The 21240-nt window shown below is 44.1% G+C and overlaps 1 protein-coding gene across 8 annotated transcripts in view; it reads right to left on the bottom strand.

Moving 5' to 3' along the window:
• st3gal2 (ST3 beta-galactoside alpha-2,3-sialyltransferase 2) overlaps positions 1-21240 on the bottom strand; it is a 411189-nt gene that overhangs the window by 100389 nt on the left and 289560 nt on the right. For all 8 annotated transcript variants that reach the window (XM_078211163.1, XM_078211160.1, XM_078211162.1 and 5 more), the window contains one exon: positions 320-513. In XM_078211163.1, coding sequence (XP_078067289.1) covers positions 320-513 — 194 coding nt within the window. The remainder of the gene's footprint in view (positions 1-319; positions 514-21240) is intronic.

Here is a 21240-nt window from a genome sequence, read left to right as displayed (position 1 = left end):
TAGTAGAAGGTGAATTAAATGGATTGTGTGGATATTTTCCTATCCCAATAACTAGAAACAAAAAGAGAAAATGTTGGAAACACACATCAGTTGAAAGAAAGTGAGATTCAGGTGAAGGGTATCCATCCAAAAGAGTAAGTTGTGTTTTTCTCTCAGATGCTGACTAACCTGCTTTGTATTCCACCATTTTCTCTTTTTATTTCAATTTTTTCAATATCAAACATTTAAGATGGATTCAAACATTTTATCTTACTGTGAAAAAGAGGCCTGAATTTAAAAGATACTAGTTACCAGGGTCTCTAAGTGTTACGGAATTTACCTCATGATGAAATCATGTGAATTGATGTCTGCTCCATAATGAGACTGATGTAAGTTTCCAGAATTCCCGACAACAGCACAGCGCCGACACCGGGAACGGTTCCATGAGCTGTATGGGTTCTCTCCGGGCACAATGAGGAAAAGTTTAGACAAAACATCCTTCAGGTTGTGCGGTTTGAATTGTGGTTGAAGCATCTGGAAGGTACAGCAGAAAAAAAGAGGACATAATGAGGTTTAAAATAAAGCGGATGAAAAACCTGACTAATGTGCTTTAGTAAGAGTGAAAAGCCACTCCATTTATCAAACTATCTCATCCAGCTGTGATTCAATTCTAGTGTCAACCCTCTCATTATACTCCCAATGTATTTATTTAGCTCTCTCTTTTTCAGACACACACACAGGCTTCCATTGTACAACAGGAACCTTTACTGCAAATACCAAAAGAGCTGTGAAGGAGGAAAATATACTTTTTGTTACCCTAATTAATCAAACACAGAAACATCTGATTGCAGTAGGACTGCCAGACACTGGTCTATACTGCAATGTAACCCTGTGCAAGCATTCACAGTAGTATACAGTCAATCATGCACAGTTATTCAGTCCATCCAAATGGATCCGAATCCAATCCACAGCTTTCAATATGGATAGAAATATAGATACATGGGTGTAAATCTAATCGAGGGGTTCAGATGATTTATATATAGAATAACAGATACCAGAGAGTGAGTTACAGACTGGAATCTAATCGAGGATTTCAGATGGTTTATATACAGAATAATGGATACCTGGGAGTGAGTTACAGACTGGAATCTAATCCAGGGGTTCAGATGGTTTATATATAGAATAATGGATACCTGGGAGTGAGTTATTGACTGGAATCTAATTATATAGGATTTAAACAAAAAATGTGGCATGAAACAGGCTATTGGAACTACCAGTCCGTTTTTGTGCCTATTTTCCACAAGTAGTTGTTCCAAACCTGTGTCCACCCTTTTCCCATATTCGTTTATACTGCTTCCTTTCAACTACCTATTTAATCTATTATTAAATGTCTGTGGTCCAATCCCTAACTTTGCTAGTGCACGTCACAGCCTCACAATCCAATGTGTAAAAACATTTCTGCTCTTTGAATCAGAATCACAGAATTGTTACTATTTGTCCTAAAACTCCTGTATTTAGGAATTTAGATGTCTTATAACAATGATAGACACCTGAAGTGAGATATAGGATGGCGTCCAATCATAAGAACCACAAGAAGGGTATAATGTCTTAGATCAATATCAATGAGTCTTCATGTCAGCTGTATCCCAGTGAACGAAGGGAGAAAGCTAGGCAGCGTAAAAGTGCCTTAACTCTCTAACACTTCACTCAATCTTATTTCGCTTTTTTGAACTCTAATGACATTTCTGGTAACCCATTTACTCCTTTTCAGCCTTATTAGTACCCTGTAGGATGGAAACTGGCCTTTTGGAAGTTATTTTAAAAAAAGATTTTTCACAAACTCTGCATATGCGGCTTAACAGGTGCAATGGCTCAGCTTGGGTTTATTTGTACATTGAGCACAGAACAGAACATCTGCCATTGGAACTTTCATTCTCTAAGGCAATGAAACGTGAGCTCATCCCTCTCTCTAGTGATATTATCCACACAGATAATCACATTAGGCACATGGCTCATATTATTCAATGTTGAATTTAGCCATCAATCAAGAACCTGCCCCTTCATAATCTGCAGAAGAATCCTTCTGTGCAATTTACAAGAGAAAAGTAACTATTAATCAAAGTTGGGGGTAAAATGTTGATTCAAGGATTTATCTCCTAATTGTTGAGTTAAAAAAAGAATTATATTTTAGTGCTTTACACATTCTCAGAATGTTGCAAAGCACTTCACAACCAATGAGTTGCTTTTGAAGTCCAGTTACTTTTCTATAGACAAAATACAATGTTTATCAGGACTATTTCTCCACATTCAGCAATTTTCCGCTTGTAGGACAAATCCAACCTGGCAAATTACTACTCCATCAGTCTACTCTTGATCGTCAGTGAAGTGATGGAAGGGGTCATCAGCAGTGCTATTAAGCAGCACCTGATCAGCAATAACTTGCACCGTGATGCCCACTTTGGGTTTCGCCACGGTCACTCAGCTCCTGACTCATTACAACCTTGGTTCAAACATGGACAAAAGAGCTGAATTCCAGAGGTGAGATGAGCCCTTGACATCAAGGCCGCATTTGACCAAGTGTGGTATCAAGGAGCCCTAGCAAAATTGAGTCAATGGGTTTCAGGGGGCAAACTCTCTGCTGATTGGAGTCATACCTGACACTTGGGAAGATGAGTGTGGTTGTGGTTGGTCAGTCACCTCAGCTCCAGGACATCTCTGCAGGTGTCCCTCAGGGTACTGTCCTAGGCCCAACCATCTTCAGCTGTTTCATCAATGATCTTCCTTCCGTCATAAGGTCAGAAGTGGGGATGTTTGCCGATGATTGTACAATGTTCAGCACTATTCGCAACTCCTCAGATATTGAAGCAGTCCATGTTCAAATGCAGCAAGACGTGGATAATATCCAGGCTTGGGCTGACAAGTGACAAGTAACATCCATGCCACATAAATGCCAGGCAATGATCATCACCAGTAAGAGACAATCTAACCAGCACCCTTTGACTTTCAATGGTGAAACCTTCACTGAATTCCTTACTGTCAACACCCTTGGGGTTACTATTGACCAGAAACTCAACTGGACTTGCCACATAAACACAGTAGCAACAAGAGCAGATCAGAGGCTAAGAATACTATGGTGAGTAACTGATCTCCTGACTCCCCAAAGCCCGTGCACCATCTACAAGGCACAAGCCAGGAGTGTTATGGAACACTCCCCACTTGCCTGGATGGGTCCAGCTCCAACAAGACTCAAGAAGCTCAACAGCATCCAGAACAAAGCAGATCACTTGATTGGCACCACATCCACAAACATCCACTCCCTCTATCACTGACACTCAGGAGCAACCATGCGTACTATCTACAAGATGCACCGCAGAAATTCACCAAAGATCCTTAGACAGCACCTTCCAAACCCATGACCTCTTCCATCTAGAAGGACAAGAGCAACAGATAAATGGGAACACCACCACCTGCAAGTTCCCCTCCAAACCACTCACCATCCTGACTTGGAAATATATCGTCATTGTGGGTCAACCCACTGCACATGGACTACAGTGTTTCACCACCTTCTCAAGGGCAAACAGGATGGGCAATAAATGCTGATCAGCCAGCGACACCCATGTCCCATGAATAAATAAAAACACAAATGGCAGCAGTGAGTAGATTGATCTTTTCCACTCGTTTAACAGTTTTCAGCTGGGTAACTTTCAGATGAAATGCATTCGAAGCAATGCAATGACAACACCACGTGTCAACATGGAAGACAATAACCATTGCTTATTGCCTAGGTTGTTAATTTTCTCAATGTTTGCAGCACTAGCTGATCTCCTATGGTGCTGCTCACAAATAATCTGGAGAACACTTGTGACACCTTGAAGTTGCAAAAGAGCTGAGTTTGCCCCAGTTTTTCTCGTAAAGACCATTGCTCATGGAAAGCTTTATGGATGGTGTAAACAGGCACACACTGAAGTCAATCAGATCCTAACTGATGAGGGATTTTTTTCCTGTAGATGTACAGTAGTTTATAAATACCAGACTCTGCAGAAGGTAAGGAAAAGATGTTCTTTTCTTATACTTTTCACACTTTGAGGTCTGGAAGCAATTTGTGAAATGTTACAGATGGAGCTAGACAAAAGTGCTTGGCTTTTCCTGTAAAAGCAGGAGATAGAATGTTGACTTTTGTTTTGGTGGGAGGGAAAGGTTTTGCCAGTCGCTTGCTGGAATTCTGATGGGCAGAGGTGGATTTACAATGAAACACACTGTGCCTAGGCCTGACCAATGGGGGGCCCCATGCTGGACCCGGTTGTTGGCTTGACATGATTAGAAAGTCGACAATTAGCACTGGCATCCAATTGGAGGCTGATTACTCTGCATTTACTGCTGATAGGCTCAGACAAATGAGACCACAAGGCGAAAGAGAGACACGGCAGCAGGTTGTGATGAGGGAAGCTGCTGAGGTTTGTGCCAGCAGAGCAGACGCCATCCCGCAGGCCAACAACAGGCACGCGACACCCTGAAAACAAACCACGAGGAGCCAAGCAGATTTGCGCCAGGTACTGTCAGCAGAGGGGACCCAGGCAAACAAGAGACTGTAAAGTTGGAAATGCAACAGCCAAATTGAGCAAATGCAAGAACTCATCATCAGTTTTAGTGATGTTTGCTGAGGAACATACGTTGACCAGAATGTGAGAAAAACTTTCCCATTCTCCTTCAACATAGTTTCAAGGGATAGCGATCTGACCAGGCAGGTGATTTTGGTTTAAATGTCTTCTGGAAAGACAGCGGCAATCCTTCAATACGGCACTGAAGTGCTCGCCTGGATTATGGGCTCAAGTCTCTGGAATGAGCCTTGAAACCACAACCATCTGATTCAGAGGCAAGTAAGATTGTTACCATGGAACCTGACACCTGGATCAGGTTTATTCATCACCCTCTGCTAATCCTGCTTCTATCATCATTACGATTGGCAAAGTGATGTTTGTTATGAAGCTGCCACTCTTTGAGACTGCTGAGGAACACTTTGGTGTGGATCACAGCCCTCCTCTCTCTCTGAAACTATTTTCCACAAATCCAGGCTGGATCTCACATGTAAGCCAAAAGAGGAGCTTCCATTGCATGCCCTAGGAGCTGAGTCATTAACAAGACTGGCTTAGACACACATATATTCAGGCTTCTTCTACATTGGAACTTTTCTATAGCTGCTGGAAATCAAGACTAAGTATTTTGTTACTCCTTCTCAATGTGCTCCTTCAGAACAATGTGTTCAAAGTAAAGTTGGCATTGCCTGGAACTCCCAGTATTAATTAAAATGAGAACAAATGGGGCAGATTTTTTTGCATCTTCCAATCAGTATATTTAAAATAAGAAGGAACACACATCTCTTATAAAGTTCAAGATTCAGCCAATTACTCCTCAAGCTTCAATTTCTTCATGACAACCATGGAGGCACTAAGCTCAGACTTATGAAAACTGACAAAAACAGTGCAGTTAGATTTTCATTCAGCTTTGCAAAATTCCATTGTTTCATTAAAATTAAAACCTGCTCCAAACAGAAATGTAGCCAGTTCCTTTTTGATTGCAGCATGGTAAGCCAAATTGCAAGATTCCTTTTCTGGTCTCACTGCATAGGCTACAGCTTATTGTGGATTTGTGAGCTCAAATTGAATCCTGTTCTCTAGCCTCAGAACGGCAGCTCTGAGGTGAGTCAGTGGTTCTTGGTGCCGATCTCCAAACACCATTACTTGTATTTATCCAGTTTACAAACTGTAGATGGAGGTCAAAATCCAACCTTCATTCCTTACTATAAATGAGGTATTAGTCACAACAGCTAACTAGTAAAAAGGCAAAAACATGGCATCATATTAACACTGGATTTTCACTGCAAATTGTTGATAAAGCTAAGGGTTCTCATTTCCCTGGAAATGAAACGGACTGTGTGCAGAGACTGCTAAAGGGTCTGTAGACAGGAGCCTTCCCATTGTGCAGATAATTATAGCTCAACTTTAGAAGAGTCCAGTGCCTTTAAGAAGAAAAGCAACAATGCATGTTTTTAATGAACTCTTAAAAATATCAGTCCTTGGATTTCCTGTGCTGGCTGTGAGGCTTACTGGTTTATTTAGCAGCATAAGGCTTTCATTTGGAGAAAACTGCAGATTAGGAAATGAGGTAACTAATCTGGGGACCATTTATACATGTCCCAAGAAGCTAGTAGTACTGGCAGGGGAATCGGTTAAGAGACAGCTCTCTGGAATATGGACGCATGATAAATAGGGCTGGGTGAGAAGAAGCTGACCTTTATTTAAAAGGGAGGGTTTTATATAATGATGGTTTAAATATGTGTTGAAGTGCCAGTCCATACATATCATGGATTCACCCTAATAAATCCCCATGAGCTTAGCTGAGTGAGCTTGGTGAGACATACAGGTTTGTCAGCACAGAAATGGAAGGAATATCAAAAGAATAGTCACTCAATTTTGAAAATTGAGATACTTGGGTCAAATGCCAAGACCCCTCATAAGAGACACAGGTGATGATTGAAGGTATAGGGCTGAAAATGAGATAAATCAATAATTAATGATTAAATGGTACCAAGTTTGACTTTTAAAACGTGAAAGCTATTTGAAGGAGAGGGGATTAACAGAGGTAAAGTCACAGAGCACAGAAACAGGTCCACCATGTCCATGTCAACCATCAAAGGTAAAGTATCATGGTCCTTCTACATATTGACTGACAGTCCCATGGAAAGGTCGACGAGGAGCGCACTTACCCTTTCGGGGAAGTTGCCATCTTCTAGGGGAATTTACAAGGTTAAATTTGACACGATTCCCCCTCCAGAGTGTTGACAAATCCTGCCTCCCTTCAGGCATCCTGAAAATAAACTAATCTTTCACGGATCTGTTCACGTTGTCTTTTATAAACACGTGTCAGCAGCTGACAGCTCAGACTGGCAGTTCTCCCACCGTGTGCACAGCGGCACAGAAGCGGAACTACTGACGGCAGGTGGCGAGGTAACTGTCTGTTGAATAAATGCATAACTTCTGCCTGAAGCTATTACCCATCCTCTGATCCTGCCTCCATCTCTGTAACATTGCAATCTGCTATTAGAGATCATTTAGTGTCAGAATAAATTAGTTTCAGAGTTAGTGTTCGACGGATTACTCCTCACGCAACAAAAGAGAAAGTGAAAGATGGAATATTAGATAGTGGGGTGCAAAATGTAACCAGACTGGGGTTAGGCGCAGGCAGAGCTGGACAATGAAGTCGCAGTTCCCGTGGAGAAGTAGGAGAAATTAACCAGGACTTTTGCTACCCAGTGACCTTTAGCGGAGAGTATGGCATGTGGAGCTGGTGAAGTCCCGATCAGCCTATCGGTACTAACTGTCTAGATTCACAATGAAGAATGGCTACTCGGCGTGATCGGCTCTCGGAACCGCATTGGAATTGTGCCACAACAAGGGTCAACTCTTCCAACAAACAAGAGGCGATGGCAAAGGGAAAATGTACAAAACAACAAAGAAAAACCACAAAATTATTCCAACATCTTCTATAGTCACTTTCCCTTTCTCTAATTATCTCTTACCTCAGTCCTTTTGCCACAATAGACCCAGTAAAGTGGCAGCATGAAGCTGCACTTAAGCTGCACTGTTATGATTCATTATTGTGTAATCAATAACAGCTCACAGCTGCATATCGTTCCGTGAATGAGAAACACAGAGAACAAGCTGTTTGATAAAGGCTTTTAAACTCTTTATTAGAAAAGCTGCAGGCAGAGTTCTGAATTAAAAATTCCTCCCCCCTCCCTTTGCCACAATCAAGGCAACATTCGATGATCTGATTTGACTTACTGATTTTCCTGCTTTCACATCTCTCAAGTTTGAAAGTAAACTTTGAGCTGACTGGGATGGGGAACGGGAAGATTTTCTTTTCCAGGTACCCACTGTCTGCAGCACTCTCAAAACAGAAACACAATATGCTACAAAACAAGAATAGCTCCCTTCACTTTGGCCCCAAAATGTGGCATGACCTTGGATCAACACCCATACTGCAACAGGATGATGTACAACATTCTCCTATTTCTCAAGTCAACTGCTCTTTAACCTCTCTGATTGAGTTTGCCAGATGAATAATGATTAGCAAAAAAAACAGTACATGCTGGAGAAATTCAGCAGGTCTGACAGCATTTGTAGATCGGAAATAGAGCCAACATTTCGAGTCTGGTTGACCCTTCAGCAGAGCAAAACATTGGCTCTATTCTCTCTCCACAGATGCTGTCAGACCTGCTGAGATTTTCTGTTTTTGTTTCGGATTCCAGCATCCACAGTATTTTGCCTTTCTCAGAGCGATGATTAACTTGGGGCATGAATTTTGGATGACCTCATGTTTATGGAGGGTAGAATGTGATATTCCATTGGAATAGTCAAGTCTAGGATTAGCAAAGGCATGGATGAGGGTTTCATCATTAGATGAACTAAGACAGAGACGGAGCCAGATGATATTACAGAGGGGGTAATCGTCAGTCTTTGTGAATTGGAGGTTTTTGAGTTTTTGGAGGTCATCTTAGGTCAGATATAACACCAAGGTCATAAACAGTCTGCGTCACTCTAAGACAGTCATCAGGGCGAGGGATTGATACTCAAGATTAGAGTTTGTACCAGGGAGCAAAATCAATGGTTTTGGTCTTCCCCATACTTAGTTGAAGGCAATTTCTGCTCATCCAATACTAGATATCGGACAAGCATTCTGAGGATTTAGAGACTGTAGAAGGGTCAGGAGAATTGGTGATGAGGTAGAGCTGGGTGTCATCAATGTACATCTGGGACCCTCTTGTCGATCACAGAATCACAAAATTGTTACGGCACAGAAGGAGGCCATTTGGCTCACTGTGTTTCTGCACCAGCTCTCTGAATGAGAATTCACCTAGTTCCATTCCTCCACCTTCTCCATGTAACTTTGCACATTCTTCCTTTTCAGGTAACAGCCTCATTCTCTTTTGAATGCTTTTATTAAACCTGCCTCCACTATGCTCTCAGGGGCAGTGCATTCCAAAACCTAACCACTCACTGTATGAAAAAAAATCTCCTCAAATCACTTTTGCTCTTTTCCTAATTATTTTAAATCTCATTCTCAATCCTTTCATAAATGGGAACAGTTTCTATCTACTCTGTCCAGACTCCTCATGATTTTAAAGAACTCTATCAAATCTCCTCTCAACTTTCTTTTCTCCAAGAAAAGCAGTCCTAACTTCTCCCTTCATCTTAGATTTTTTTCCAGGGGAGTTCTATGTAATTTGGCCATTCTTAATTGCCCTTGAGAAGATGGTAGTGAGCAACCTTTCTGAACTGCTGCAGTCCATGTGCTGTAGGTGGGAGTTTGAAGATTTTGACCCAGCAACAGTGAATAAAAGGTAGTGACTGGGATTCTCCCAGCCCACTGTGCTGCTCGAGTAGTGCAGTAGGCCAGGAGACATCAGCGTCAGTCGTTTCATGGGATTCATGCTGGGCGCCGGGCCTCCGCACATTTCCCAGGCTACGTTTCTGAGAAGCTCCGCGCTGGAAATGGGTTATAAAATTCTTGTTGAAATCAGCATTTTGATTTGATTAGTGGGCCTGGCACGGTATTCTCTGGGCCCGCTAGCATCTCTCACTCCTTTCTGGGAGTGGTTCCCTCCAGCAGCATTTACAACTGCTTCTCATTAACGGGAACAAGTGCCTGATCCCGCTGAAGGGAACAGAGGCCATTGAGGCCCCCAAGGAGGTCAGAGATAGGGGGAGGATGCCCCTTGGGCAGTCCCAGCCTGGTACCCTGGCACTGTCCAAGGGGCAAACTGGTACTGCCCACTGGGCACCTTGGCACTGCCCATTGGGCACCGGGCAGTGCCAAGGGGCAGGGCCTAATGGGGAGACCCGCTGCCACTCTCACAGATTGGCACATGCGCAGTGGCCCGCTCAGTGCTATGCTGCTGGCCAAAGTGCTGTGCTGCTTGGAATAGGCTCTGCCCCATTCTTTCCAGAATGAATCCCGCTGAGACACTCTGCAGTGCACAGAGTGTCGGAGATTCGCTCTGGTAAGTTCAGTGAAACAACCGGCAGGGATTACTCCTGTTTTCCTGCATGTTGGGAACTTAGATTTTTTGGGGGGAGAATCCTGGCCAATGTATTTCCAAATCAGGATGATGTGTGACATGGAAGGGAACTTGGGAGGTGATGGTGTTACCATATGCCTACTGTCCTTATTCTTCTAGATTGATAGAGATCATAAGTTTGGAAGGTGCTATTGCAGGAACCTCAGCAAGTTGCTGAAGCTCCAAGATGATATACACTGCTGCCACTGTGCCCCAGTGATGGAGGGAGTAAATGCTTCAGGTGGTGGTTGAGGTGGTGGAGACTCATGACTTTTGCCTTGTGGACAGACTGAGGGAAATCAGGTGATGTAGCCATCGCATGTGGCTGGTCCAGTCAGTTTCTGGTCAATTATAAGCCTTGGGATGTTGATAGAAGGGATTCAATGATGGTAATGCTGCTGAATGTCATGGGGAGATGGTTAGACTCTTCCTTGTTGGAGATGGTCATTGCCTGACACTTGTATGGGGTGAATTTTATTTGCCAGTTATCAGCCCAGGCCTGAATGTTGTCCAGGTCTTGCTGCACATAGGCATGGATTGCTTTATTATTCTAGGAGGTACTAATGGAACTGAACACTGTAATCATCAGTGAACATCTTCAATTCTGACCTTATGCTGGAGGTAGGTTCATTGATGAAGCAGCTAAAGATTGATGGGCATAGAGCATTACCCTAAGCAACTCTTGCAGCGATGTTCTGGGGCTGAGATAATTGGCCTCTGACAACCACAGCCATCTTCCTTTGTGCTAGGTACGATTGCAGCCAGTGGAACGATTTCCCCCGATTCCCATTGACATCAATTTGATTAGGGCACCTTGATGCCATAAACACTGCCTTGATGACAGGGTATCACCTCATATCACCTCTAGAATTCAGTTCTTTTGTCCATCTTTGGGCCAAGTCAGTAATGAGGTCTCTGGCTCAGTGGTCATGGCAAAACCCAAACTGAGAATCAAAGAGCAGGTTGTTGCTGAGTAAGTGCCACTTGATAGCAACTGTTAACGACACCTTTCATCACTTTGCTGATGATTGAGATTAAACTGATGAGGCAGTAATTGGCTGCATTGGATTTGTCTTTTTTTTTTGGCCAGGACATACTTGGGTGATTTTCCATATTGTTTGGGAAGATACCAATGCTGTAACAGTTTGTCTAAGGTGTGGCTGGTTCTGGAGCACGAATTGTTAGTACTATTGCCAGGATGTTGTCAGGACCCATTGTCCTTGCACTATCCAGTGGCTACAGCTGTTTCCTGATACCATGTGGTGTGAATCAAATTGACTGAAGACTAGGATTTATTATGCTGGACCTTCAAGAGGAGGCTGAAGTGGATCATCCACTCAGTGCTTCAGACTGAAGATGGTTGCAAATGTCCTAATCTTATCTTTTGCACCGATGTGCTGTGCTATGCCATCATTGATGGGATGTCCAAGGAGCCTCCATCTCCCATTAGTTGTTTAATTGTTCACCATCATTCATGAATGGATGAGGGAGGACTGCAGACCTTTAATCCAATTTGTTGATTGTAGGAATATTTAGCACTGCCTATCATATCCTGCTTCCACTGTTTAGCATGTTGCAGCTTCACTAAGTTCTTGCCTCATTTTTAGATATGAATGGTGCTGCTGCCAGTTTGTTCTTCAGCACTTATCATTGAATCAGGATTGGCCCTTTGATTTGATTGAAATGGCAGAGTGGGGGGATATACTGAACCATACATAACGTTACAGATAGTGGTGGGATATTAATCTGCTGTTGAAAATGACCCATAATGCCTCATGGATGTCAAGTTTTGAACTGTTCTGAAACAATCCTATTTAGCCAGTGACACAATATGATGGAGAGTTGTCCTCAGTGTGAAGACAGGACTTTGTCTCCACAAGTACTGTGCAGTGCTCATCCTGCCAAAGCTTGACAGCTGCATCTGCAACTGTGTAAGAAATAGTATTTTTTAGAATATTATCAAATTCTTATTGAGTTAGCAGTCACACCTTGAGGCCATCTCGCAGAATGCTGTTTCTCATCTATCTCTGGGAGAGAGATGAACAATCCCTAGAAATGTCAAAGTCTCCTTGTTCAGGCTTCCATGTTGACATTCCGAAGCGGATAGGATTGTGTCTTGTACCCTCTTATCTACCTAAGTGCCTGGTAAAAGCTAACAAATAGGTTCCAGCATGAGATAAACTAAAATATGGCTTTGAGGTAAAATAGTGAACAAGGGGAGGGCCCCACGCCCCAGGGAGCAGGCCCCCCCCCCCCCCCCCCGCCCACCTCTTATGTACCTGTCCTATGGTCATTGGACAGAGCCAATCAGAAATTGGACAAATAATTGACATAGGGTGAACAGCCAACTCCTAGAAATTAAGTATATTAATGGGTGCTCGGAGGCAGGAGACAGTCCTTGTCAGGCAGCTGCCTGATCTTCGGATGGAGGAAGATGCAGGGACTGGAGGACAAGTTTCTAACACTTGAGCGAGAGAGCAAAAGACTGCCACCATAAGCTACAGAGATCAACACCCACTCTGTGCCATCTGTCCATTCTCTGGAATCAGTAAACTGCAATCAACTGTCACAGGTCATATCCTTTTCCTGTCTATTTATCTTATGCATCATATCCAAACAGTCGCTTAATAATAAATTACCCTAAAATCACTTATGAGTTCCCCCAACCACCTATTTTGGGTAATCTGTGATTCCCAAACCTTAAATTTACAACAGGCGGATTGGTGAGGTTTTTCTCTGTGTTGGTTTTGGTGATGCAGGTATCTGGTGATCTCAGTTTCTTTTCCCTTTTCCCTCTTTCCTTCTGAATCTTCTTAAACATCACTATATAGAGTGCATTTCAGCATTCAGTTTTAATCATTTACCAAATAATTATTCTTTCAGTTACTCTATACTCATCCATCCTGGGGAATGAAGCCCAACTCAGTACAGTTATTAATTAAGACCACTTCAACTCAAAGGCACTTGACTTCTTATTAATTACAAGTTTAAGTGGTTTATATTCAATCAAAAATGTGGTAAAACATTTGAACATTCCAAATTCCTTCAGGCACCACATAATTGTTCTGAGTTTTAAGCAAGGAATAGCACGTTAAGCACATGTTAACATTATGGTCAAGATTTTAAAAGATGTGAATTTTATTTCTTTGGTAATACATCTTATTGGAGCAAAAACTCCTGACATCATGTGATGGAGGATTTGCACTCACGATGTCCCATTCCCTGTGTTACTGATTTATTGTAAGAGTTTTAACAACACCAGGTCAAAGTCCAACAGATTTATTTGGTAGCAAATGCCATTAGCTTTCGGAGCGCTGCTCCTTCGTCAGATGGAGTGGAAATCGGCTCTCAAACAGGGCACAGAGACACAAAATCAAGTTACAGAATACTGATTAGAATGCGAATCTCTACAGCCAACCAGGTCTTAAAGATACAGACAATGTGAGTGGAGGGAGCATTAAGCACAGGTTAAAGAGATCTGTATTGTCTCCAGACAGGACAGCCAGTGAGATTCTGCAAGTCCAGGAGGCAAGCTGTGGGGGTTACTGATAGTGTGACATATACCCAACATCCCGGTTTAGGCCGTCCTCATGTGTGCGGAACTTGGCTATCAGTTTCTGCTCAGCGACTCTGGGCTGTCGTGTGTCATGAAGGCCGCCTTGGAGAACGCTTACCCAAAGATCAGAGGCTGAATGCCCGTGACCGCTGAAGTGCTCCCCCACAGGAAGAGAACAATCTTGCCTGGTGATTGTTGAGCGGTGTTCATTCATCCGTTGTCCGTTCATCCGTTGAAACTATGCAGATGCCACAACAACGGATGAATGAACACCACTCGACAATCACCAGGCAAGATTGTTCTCTTCCTGTGGGGAGCACTTCAGTGGTCACGGGCATTCAGCCTCTGATCTTCGGGTAAGCGTTCTCCAAGGCGGCCTTCACGACACACGACAGCGCAGAGTCGCTGAGCAGAAACTGATAGCCAAGTCCCGCACACATGAGGACAGCCTAAACTGGGATGTTGGGTTTATGTCACACTATCAGTAACCCCCACAGCTTGCCTCCTGGACTTGCAGAATCTCACTGGCTGTCCTGTCTGGAGACAATACACATCTCTTTAACCTGTGCTTAATGCTCCCTTCACTCACATTGTCTGTATCTTTAAGACCTGGTTGGCTGTAGAGATTTGCATTCTAGTCAGTATTCTGTAACTTGATTTTGTGTCTCTGTGCCCTGTTTGAGAGCAGATTTTCACTCCATCTGACGAAGGAGCAGCGCTCCGAAAGCTGATGGCATTTGCTACCAAATAAACCTGTTGGACTTTAACCTGGTGTTATAGAAACATAGAAAAACTACAGCACAAAACAGGCCCTTTGGCCCCACAAGTTGTGCCGAACATATCCCTACCTTTTAGGCCTACCTATAACCCTCCATCCTATTAAGTCCCATGTACTCATCCAGGAGTCTCTTAAAAGACCCTATTGAGTTTGCCTCCACCACCACTGACGGCAGCTGATTCCACTCGCTCACCACCCTCTGTGTGAAAAACTTCCCCCTAACATCTCCCCTATACCTACCCCCCAGCAGCTTAAACCTGTGTCCTCTCGTAGCAGACATTTCCACCCTGGGAAAAAGCCTCTGAGAGTCCACCCGATCTATGCCTCTCAACAGCTTATATACCTCTATTAGGTCTCCTCTCATCCTACGTCTCTCCAAGGAGAAAAGACCGAGCTCCCTCGGCCTATCCTCATAAGGCATGCCACTCAATCCAGGCAACATCCTTGTAAATCTCCTCTGCACCCTTTCAATCTTTTCCACATCCTTCCTGTAATGAGGCGACCAGAACTGAGCACAGTACTGGGCGGCACGGTAGCACAGTGGTTAGCACTGCTGCTTCACAGCTCCAGGGACCTGGGTTCGATTCCCGGCTTGGGTCACTGTCTGTGTGGAGTTTGCACATTTTCCTCGTGTCTGCATGGGTTTCCTCCGGGTGCTCCGGTTTCCTCCCACAGTCCAAAGATGTGCGGGTTAGGTTGATTGGCCGTGCTAAAAATTGCCCTTAGTGTCCTGAGATGTGTAGATTAGAGGGATTAGTGGGTAAATATGTAGGGATATGGGGGTAGGGCCTGGGTGGGATTGTGGTCGGTGCAGACTCGATGGGCCGAATGGCCTCTTTCTGTACTGTAGGGTTTCTATGATTTCTATGATTCCAAGTGGGGTCTGACAAGGGTCTTATATAGCTGCATCATTATCCCCGGACTCCTAAACTCAATCCCTCGATTGATAAAGGCCAGCACACCATACGCCTTCTTAACCACCTCCTCCACCTGCGGGGCCGATTTTAGAGTCCTATGGACCCGGAGCCCAAGGTCCTTCTGATCCCCTACAGTACTAAGAGTCTTTCCCTTTATATTGTACTCCTTCATCCCATTTGACCTGCCAAAATGGACCACTACGCATTTATCTGGGTTGAAGTCCATCTGCCACTTCTCCGCCCAGTCTTGCATCCTATCTATGTCCTTCTGTAACTTCTGACATCCCTCCAGACTATCCACAACCCACCAACCTTTGTGTCGTCAGCAAACTTACCAACCCATCCCTCCACTTCCTCATCCAGGTCATTTATGAAAATGACGAACAGCAAGGGTCCCAGAACAGATCCCTGGGGCACTCCACTGGTGACCGACCTCCATTTAGAAAAAGACCCATCTATACCCACTCTCTGCCTCCTTTGGGCAAGCCAGTTCTGGATCCACAGGGCAGCAGTCCCTTGGATCCCATGCCCTCTCACTTTTTCTAGAAGCCTTGCATGGGGGACCTTATTGAACGCCTTGCTAAAATCCATATAAACCACATCTACCGCTTTCCCTTCGTCAATGTGTTTAGTCACATTTTCGAAGAACTCCACCAGGCTCGTAAGGCACGATCTGCCCTTGACAAAGCCATGCTGAGTATTCTTGAGCGTACTAAACCTCTCTGAATGCTCATAAATCTTGTCCCTCAGGATCTTCTCCATCAGCTTACCAACCACTGAGGTGTTGTTAAAACTCTTACTGTGTTTACCCCAGTCCAGCGCCGGCATCTCCACATCATTACTGATTTATGCCATGTTGCTGTGGGGATACATTATATAGACACCAGCCTCACCTTACTTTTTAAGATGTATTTATTCATGTCACAAGGAGTCTTTCTGCACTGCAGTGAAGTTACTGTGAAAATCTCCTAGTTGCCACACTCCGGTGCCTGTTCGGGTACACTGAGGGAGCATTTAGCATGGCCAATGCACCTAATCAGCATGTCTTTTTGACTGTGGGAGGAAACCAGAGCACCTGGAGGAAACCCATGCAGACATGGGGAGAATGTAAAGACTCCGTAGAGGCAGTGACCCAAGCCAGGAAGCGAACCTGTGAGGCAGCAGTGCTAACCACTATGTTGCCCCGGGAGAGAGGCGAGAGAGAGGGACAGTTACCCACGCCTACTGCTCTGTGCCTTCTAGAGGCATATCTGCAGGGGCATCAGAGCAGTTTTGGCTTTTCCCCAAAGGAAGCCAAAATTGGGTGAGATGCAAAATGGACATCCAACTAAACCCACTCATTTCCTGCCTGATGGGTTTGATTGAAATTCTCCCCTAGGTTTCAAGGCTCCCACATCATGAAGCGTGATTGGGTAAAATACTGGAGAGTAACTGCCACCTGTGCAGCTACACCCCAACAGAGACGGTGGGCAGAATTCTCCCATCCAGCCTGTGGCAGGCTTGGTGGTAGCCGGAACAAAGAATCTCGTGGGAGCCAAAAGGTTGGAAATCCGCTGCTGTAAAAACATGTTGTGATTCACCCTAATGCGGGTTAATGGCGATAGTGTGAACACCCTTTGCATTTCTTAACATCTCATGAATGCTTATCAAAATTGTTGGCCGCCAAAGCTTTGTCAGGCCATCCATTCTTGCACACAGCAGAAAATTACGTCGGTCTCAAACCTGATTGATAAAGAGTGGTGTGCACAAGGTGGTCCTCAGTTCGCATTAGACTTCTAAGTGAGCGCAACATACAAATCCTACTTGCCATCGTGCAGCACTGCTCCGATGCGCTGTACACCACTCTGCTGGGATAGACTGGTTCCTATCCTCCATAGCCAAACTGATTTTCATGGACAGCACCATGTTGTTGGACCCATGGAATCTCCTAAGTCATCAACTTGGATCAGTACTGTGCCTGGGGTTGGGAATATTGGGGTCTCCTTCTCCCCGCTGCCACATACCAGTGTCTATCCGGATAGCACTGTGCTGATGGACTCATGCAACCACCACAACAAAGGTCCAAAGTTCAACAGGGCATGGGTGTGAGGTGAGGCCGGGGCTAGGGGGTGGAGGAGACGACTTGATGAAGACAAGTGGAGGGCAATGCGGAAGGAAGGCTGTGCAAGGGGATGGTGGGGAAGGGCTAACACAAGGGGGTGCAATGTGGAAAGAGGACTGTGCAAAGTGGGGGGAAGGGTGAAGGGCTCCTTCATCAGGCAGAGGGACAAAGAGGTGGATGAAGAAGATGAACAATGGAAGGCAGAGGGAAGACCAAAGGGAGGGAGGCTGGACCCTGGAGGCTCGACCCTGACAAGGCTGCATAAAAAACTCACAAACAAGGGGATGTAGGGGAAAGCGTATTCTAATTTTGCATTTTTAAAGGGATAGGCACAACTCAAGGGGAGACAACGGCCTAGTGGTATTATCGCTAGACTATTAATCCAAAAACTCAGCTAATGTTCCGGGGATCCGGGTTCGAATCCCACCACAGCCAATAGTAGAATTTGAATTCAATTTTTAAAAATCTGGAATTAAGAATCTACCGATGACCATGAAACCATTGTCAATTGTTGGGAAAACCCATCTGGTTCACTAATGTCCTTTAGGGAAGGAAATCTGCCATCCTTACCTGGTCTGGCCGACATGTGACTCCAGAGCCACAGAACTGTGGTTCACTGTCAACTGCCCTCTGAACAATGGCAACTCGGGATGGGCAATAAATGCTGTAAGAAGTCTCACAACACCAGGTTAAAGTCCAACAGGTTTATCTGGCAGCAGAAGCTTTTGGAGCACTGCTCCTTCATCAGGTGAGTGAGGACTTGTGTTCACAAACAGGGCATATACAGACACAAACTCAATTTACAAGATAATGGTTGGAATGCGAGTCTTTACAGGTAATCAAGTCTTAAAGGTACAGACAATGTGAGTGGAGAGAGGGCCAAACAGAAGTTAAAGAGGTGTGTATTGTCTCCAGCCAGGACAGTTAGTGAGATTTTGCAAACCCAGGCAAGTTGTGGGGGTTACAGATAGTGTGACATGAACCCAAGATTCCGGTTGAGGCCGTCCTCATGTGTGCGGAACTTAGCTATCTGTTTCTGCATCAGTGCAGAATTGCTGAGCAGAAACTGATAGCCAAGTTCCGCACACAGGAGGACAGCCTCAACCGGGATTTTGGGTTCATGTCACACTATCTGTAACCCCCACGACTTGCCTGGGTTTGCAAAATCTCACTAACTGTCCTGGCTGGAGACAATATACATCCCTTTAACCTGTGCTTAACCCTCTCTCCACTCACACTGTCTGTACCTTTTAAGACTTGATTACCTGTAAAGACTCGCATTCCAACCATTATCTTGTAAATTGAGTTTGTGTCTGTATATGCCCTGTTTGTGAACACAACTCCTCACTCACCTGATGAAGGAGCAGTGCTCCGGAAGCTTCTGCTGCCAAATAAGCGTGTTGGACTTTAACCTGGTGTTGTGAGACTTCTTACTGTGCTTACCCCAGTCCAACGCTGGCATCTCCACATAATAAATGCTGGCCAGTCAGCAATGCCCACATCCCACGAATGAATTTTAAAAGAGCCTCACGTCAAGGTTTCAAAAGCTATATAGTGGAAGACAGGAGTGAAGGCTGTTGTGAAGGGGGTTAAGAATTAATGCTATTCATCAGTGGCCAAACAGATTTAATTCTTTCACCATGAATAACCAAAAGCCCAATAGTTATGCCAAATCAAAGAGCAGGGTTCAGAGCCACATAAGTTCAATGACATAATTCGCAAGTTTTCACCCTCTCCACAGGGCTCCAGATGTCACATCTGTGGAATATGATGTTGCTCACTTTTATGTGAGTGCTATCGTCTCGGGGTAAAAGCAGCATGAAGAACAATGCAGTCTAAGCGGCCAGAGCTTAGCTGCCTCACTTCTCCCACAGGTTTCTTGTTCGCACCTTTACTGCAGCCTTTAGCCATTCTGGTCTTCAATGTATCTTTCCAGAGAGGAGGCAAAGGCGTAATCGATCCAGTGGCCCAAGCAGCTTTTCTCAGAATCGTCATTCAATGCAGGAGGCAAAGGAGGGAAAGTCATCGGTGCAAGCAGCTCCAGTAGGATAAGGGCCTTGAGAGCGAAAGCAGGTGATATCTTCTTCTTGAGGGTACATGCCTTTTGCTTCTGGCTTCCTGACATGTTGGAGGGTCTTTTGAAGACAGGTGGACTGGAGAGAGTGACATGACTATGCTGGACTGGTGTTTAAATATGGTGCTTTCGAACCCGCCAGCTGACAGTGGGCGAATGAATCAGCTGCCAGCCTACCAGGTGATTCAGAAGGGAACTCGCTTATTCGTAATTAATGAGCTTCCAAGTTTAGAATCTGGTGCGGGATCCTGCCATTCTGGTCAGAGGGAAAGACGTCACTGGACCACCCAGCACAACACTCAGTCTCAGAAATAGAGAATCCTGCCCAGTAACTTTTACGATTTCTTGTTTCCTCATGGAATTTATTCTACACTTTCAGTTGTCCTTGAATAAATGAAGTTTCTCCTATTGATTTTTCAAATATTTTACAGCAATATTGAATTAGACACATCTGATTTGGACACAATGTCGCTATTGATTTGTGCAGTTGCTGTCAGTATTGTTTAACTATCCAGTGATATGAAATCATAGTATCCCTGAATAGCCAGGAATCTGTATTCAAATACCTTTGCTAAGAACTGGATCATACAATACAAAGGAACAGTTTATATTTAGATTTTTCATTCAATATGTTCCAGTTGGATAGACATGGACCAGAATTATCCAGTCTCGCATGCCCCACTGCCTATGCCAGTGAGAACAGAGAATTTGGTGCTCAGCCAAATCTCCATCCACGGCAGTGGGACTGGAGAATCACAGCCGTGGACGAGGTCAGAGAATTCCGACCAGGGTCATTACCTCAATCGCTGAAATAACTACCACATCTGTGCTAGTCTCTACTCAATATATACAGCATCATGTAAATCTCTATTCAATATATATAGTGTCAGTACCTCTATACAAGATATATACTGCTAGTACTTGTTTCTATTTATTAGGTACATTGCCTGCTTTTGATCAATTTGTACATCAGTTATATTCATCACTATTTAAAATTTTCTGCATGTGAAATTGTGCACATGGTTAGGATGTCATGAGTGCTGTTCAGACTCTTCTGTCATGAATTGGGCCATGCGTCATATTGGCAAAGGCGATAGAACATGCGTAGCTAATGCATGTAAGCATGTAGAGCAGACAGATCATGATGTCAAACAGTGAGCAACACTCTTTTAGCACCAGTGGGGGTGGTACAATTGCAGATTTCCACAGAGTAGAGGGTGCCATGACTGCATGCACATCACTTTGGGGACACTTCATGTGAACTCTACATGTTCTGAAACCAAGAGGAATTCCAATCTATCCACATCCAGCTGGTGGGTGATTGTATGCAATGCATCATGTAATTAAGCTGTCTGGGTTTTCAGCTTCTCACCTCCATTGGTAATCTGTACATTCTTTAATGCTCTTACTAAAATGTGAGCATTAACTTACATTTTGTTTTCTTTTCTTTTGACACCCTTAACTTTAAACTATGCCCCCTACTTCCTGAATCCTGTGCCTGTAAAAGAAAGAACTTTCCTGGATTCAAATTCTTCCCATTATGAAAAATTTGAAGACTGCAACCAAGTATCTCTTCATTCTTCTCCTCTGCAGTGAATCATGTCCGATGGTTCACAATTTTTTATATTCAGCTCTTTATATTTAGGAATCACTCTCATAGCACTATTTCTGCGCTCCCTCCAACAATCCTGGAGCTTCCTATAATAAAACTCAACAAT

The sequence above is a fragment of the Mustelus asterias genome, chromosome 4 (genome assembly GCF_964213995.1).
Source record: "Mustelus asterias chromosome 4, sMusAst1.hap1.1, whole genome shotgun sequence".
Taxonomy (NCBI): Eukaryota; Metazoa; Chordata; class Chondrichthyes; order Carcharhiniformes; family Triakidae; genus Mustelus; species Mustelus asterias.
The sequence above is the reverse complement of the archived record's forward strand: the minus strand, read 5'-3'. Positions and strand labels throughout refer to the sequence as shown.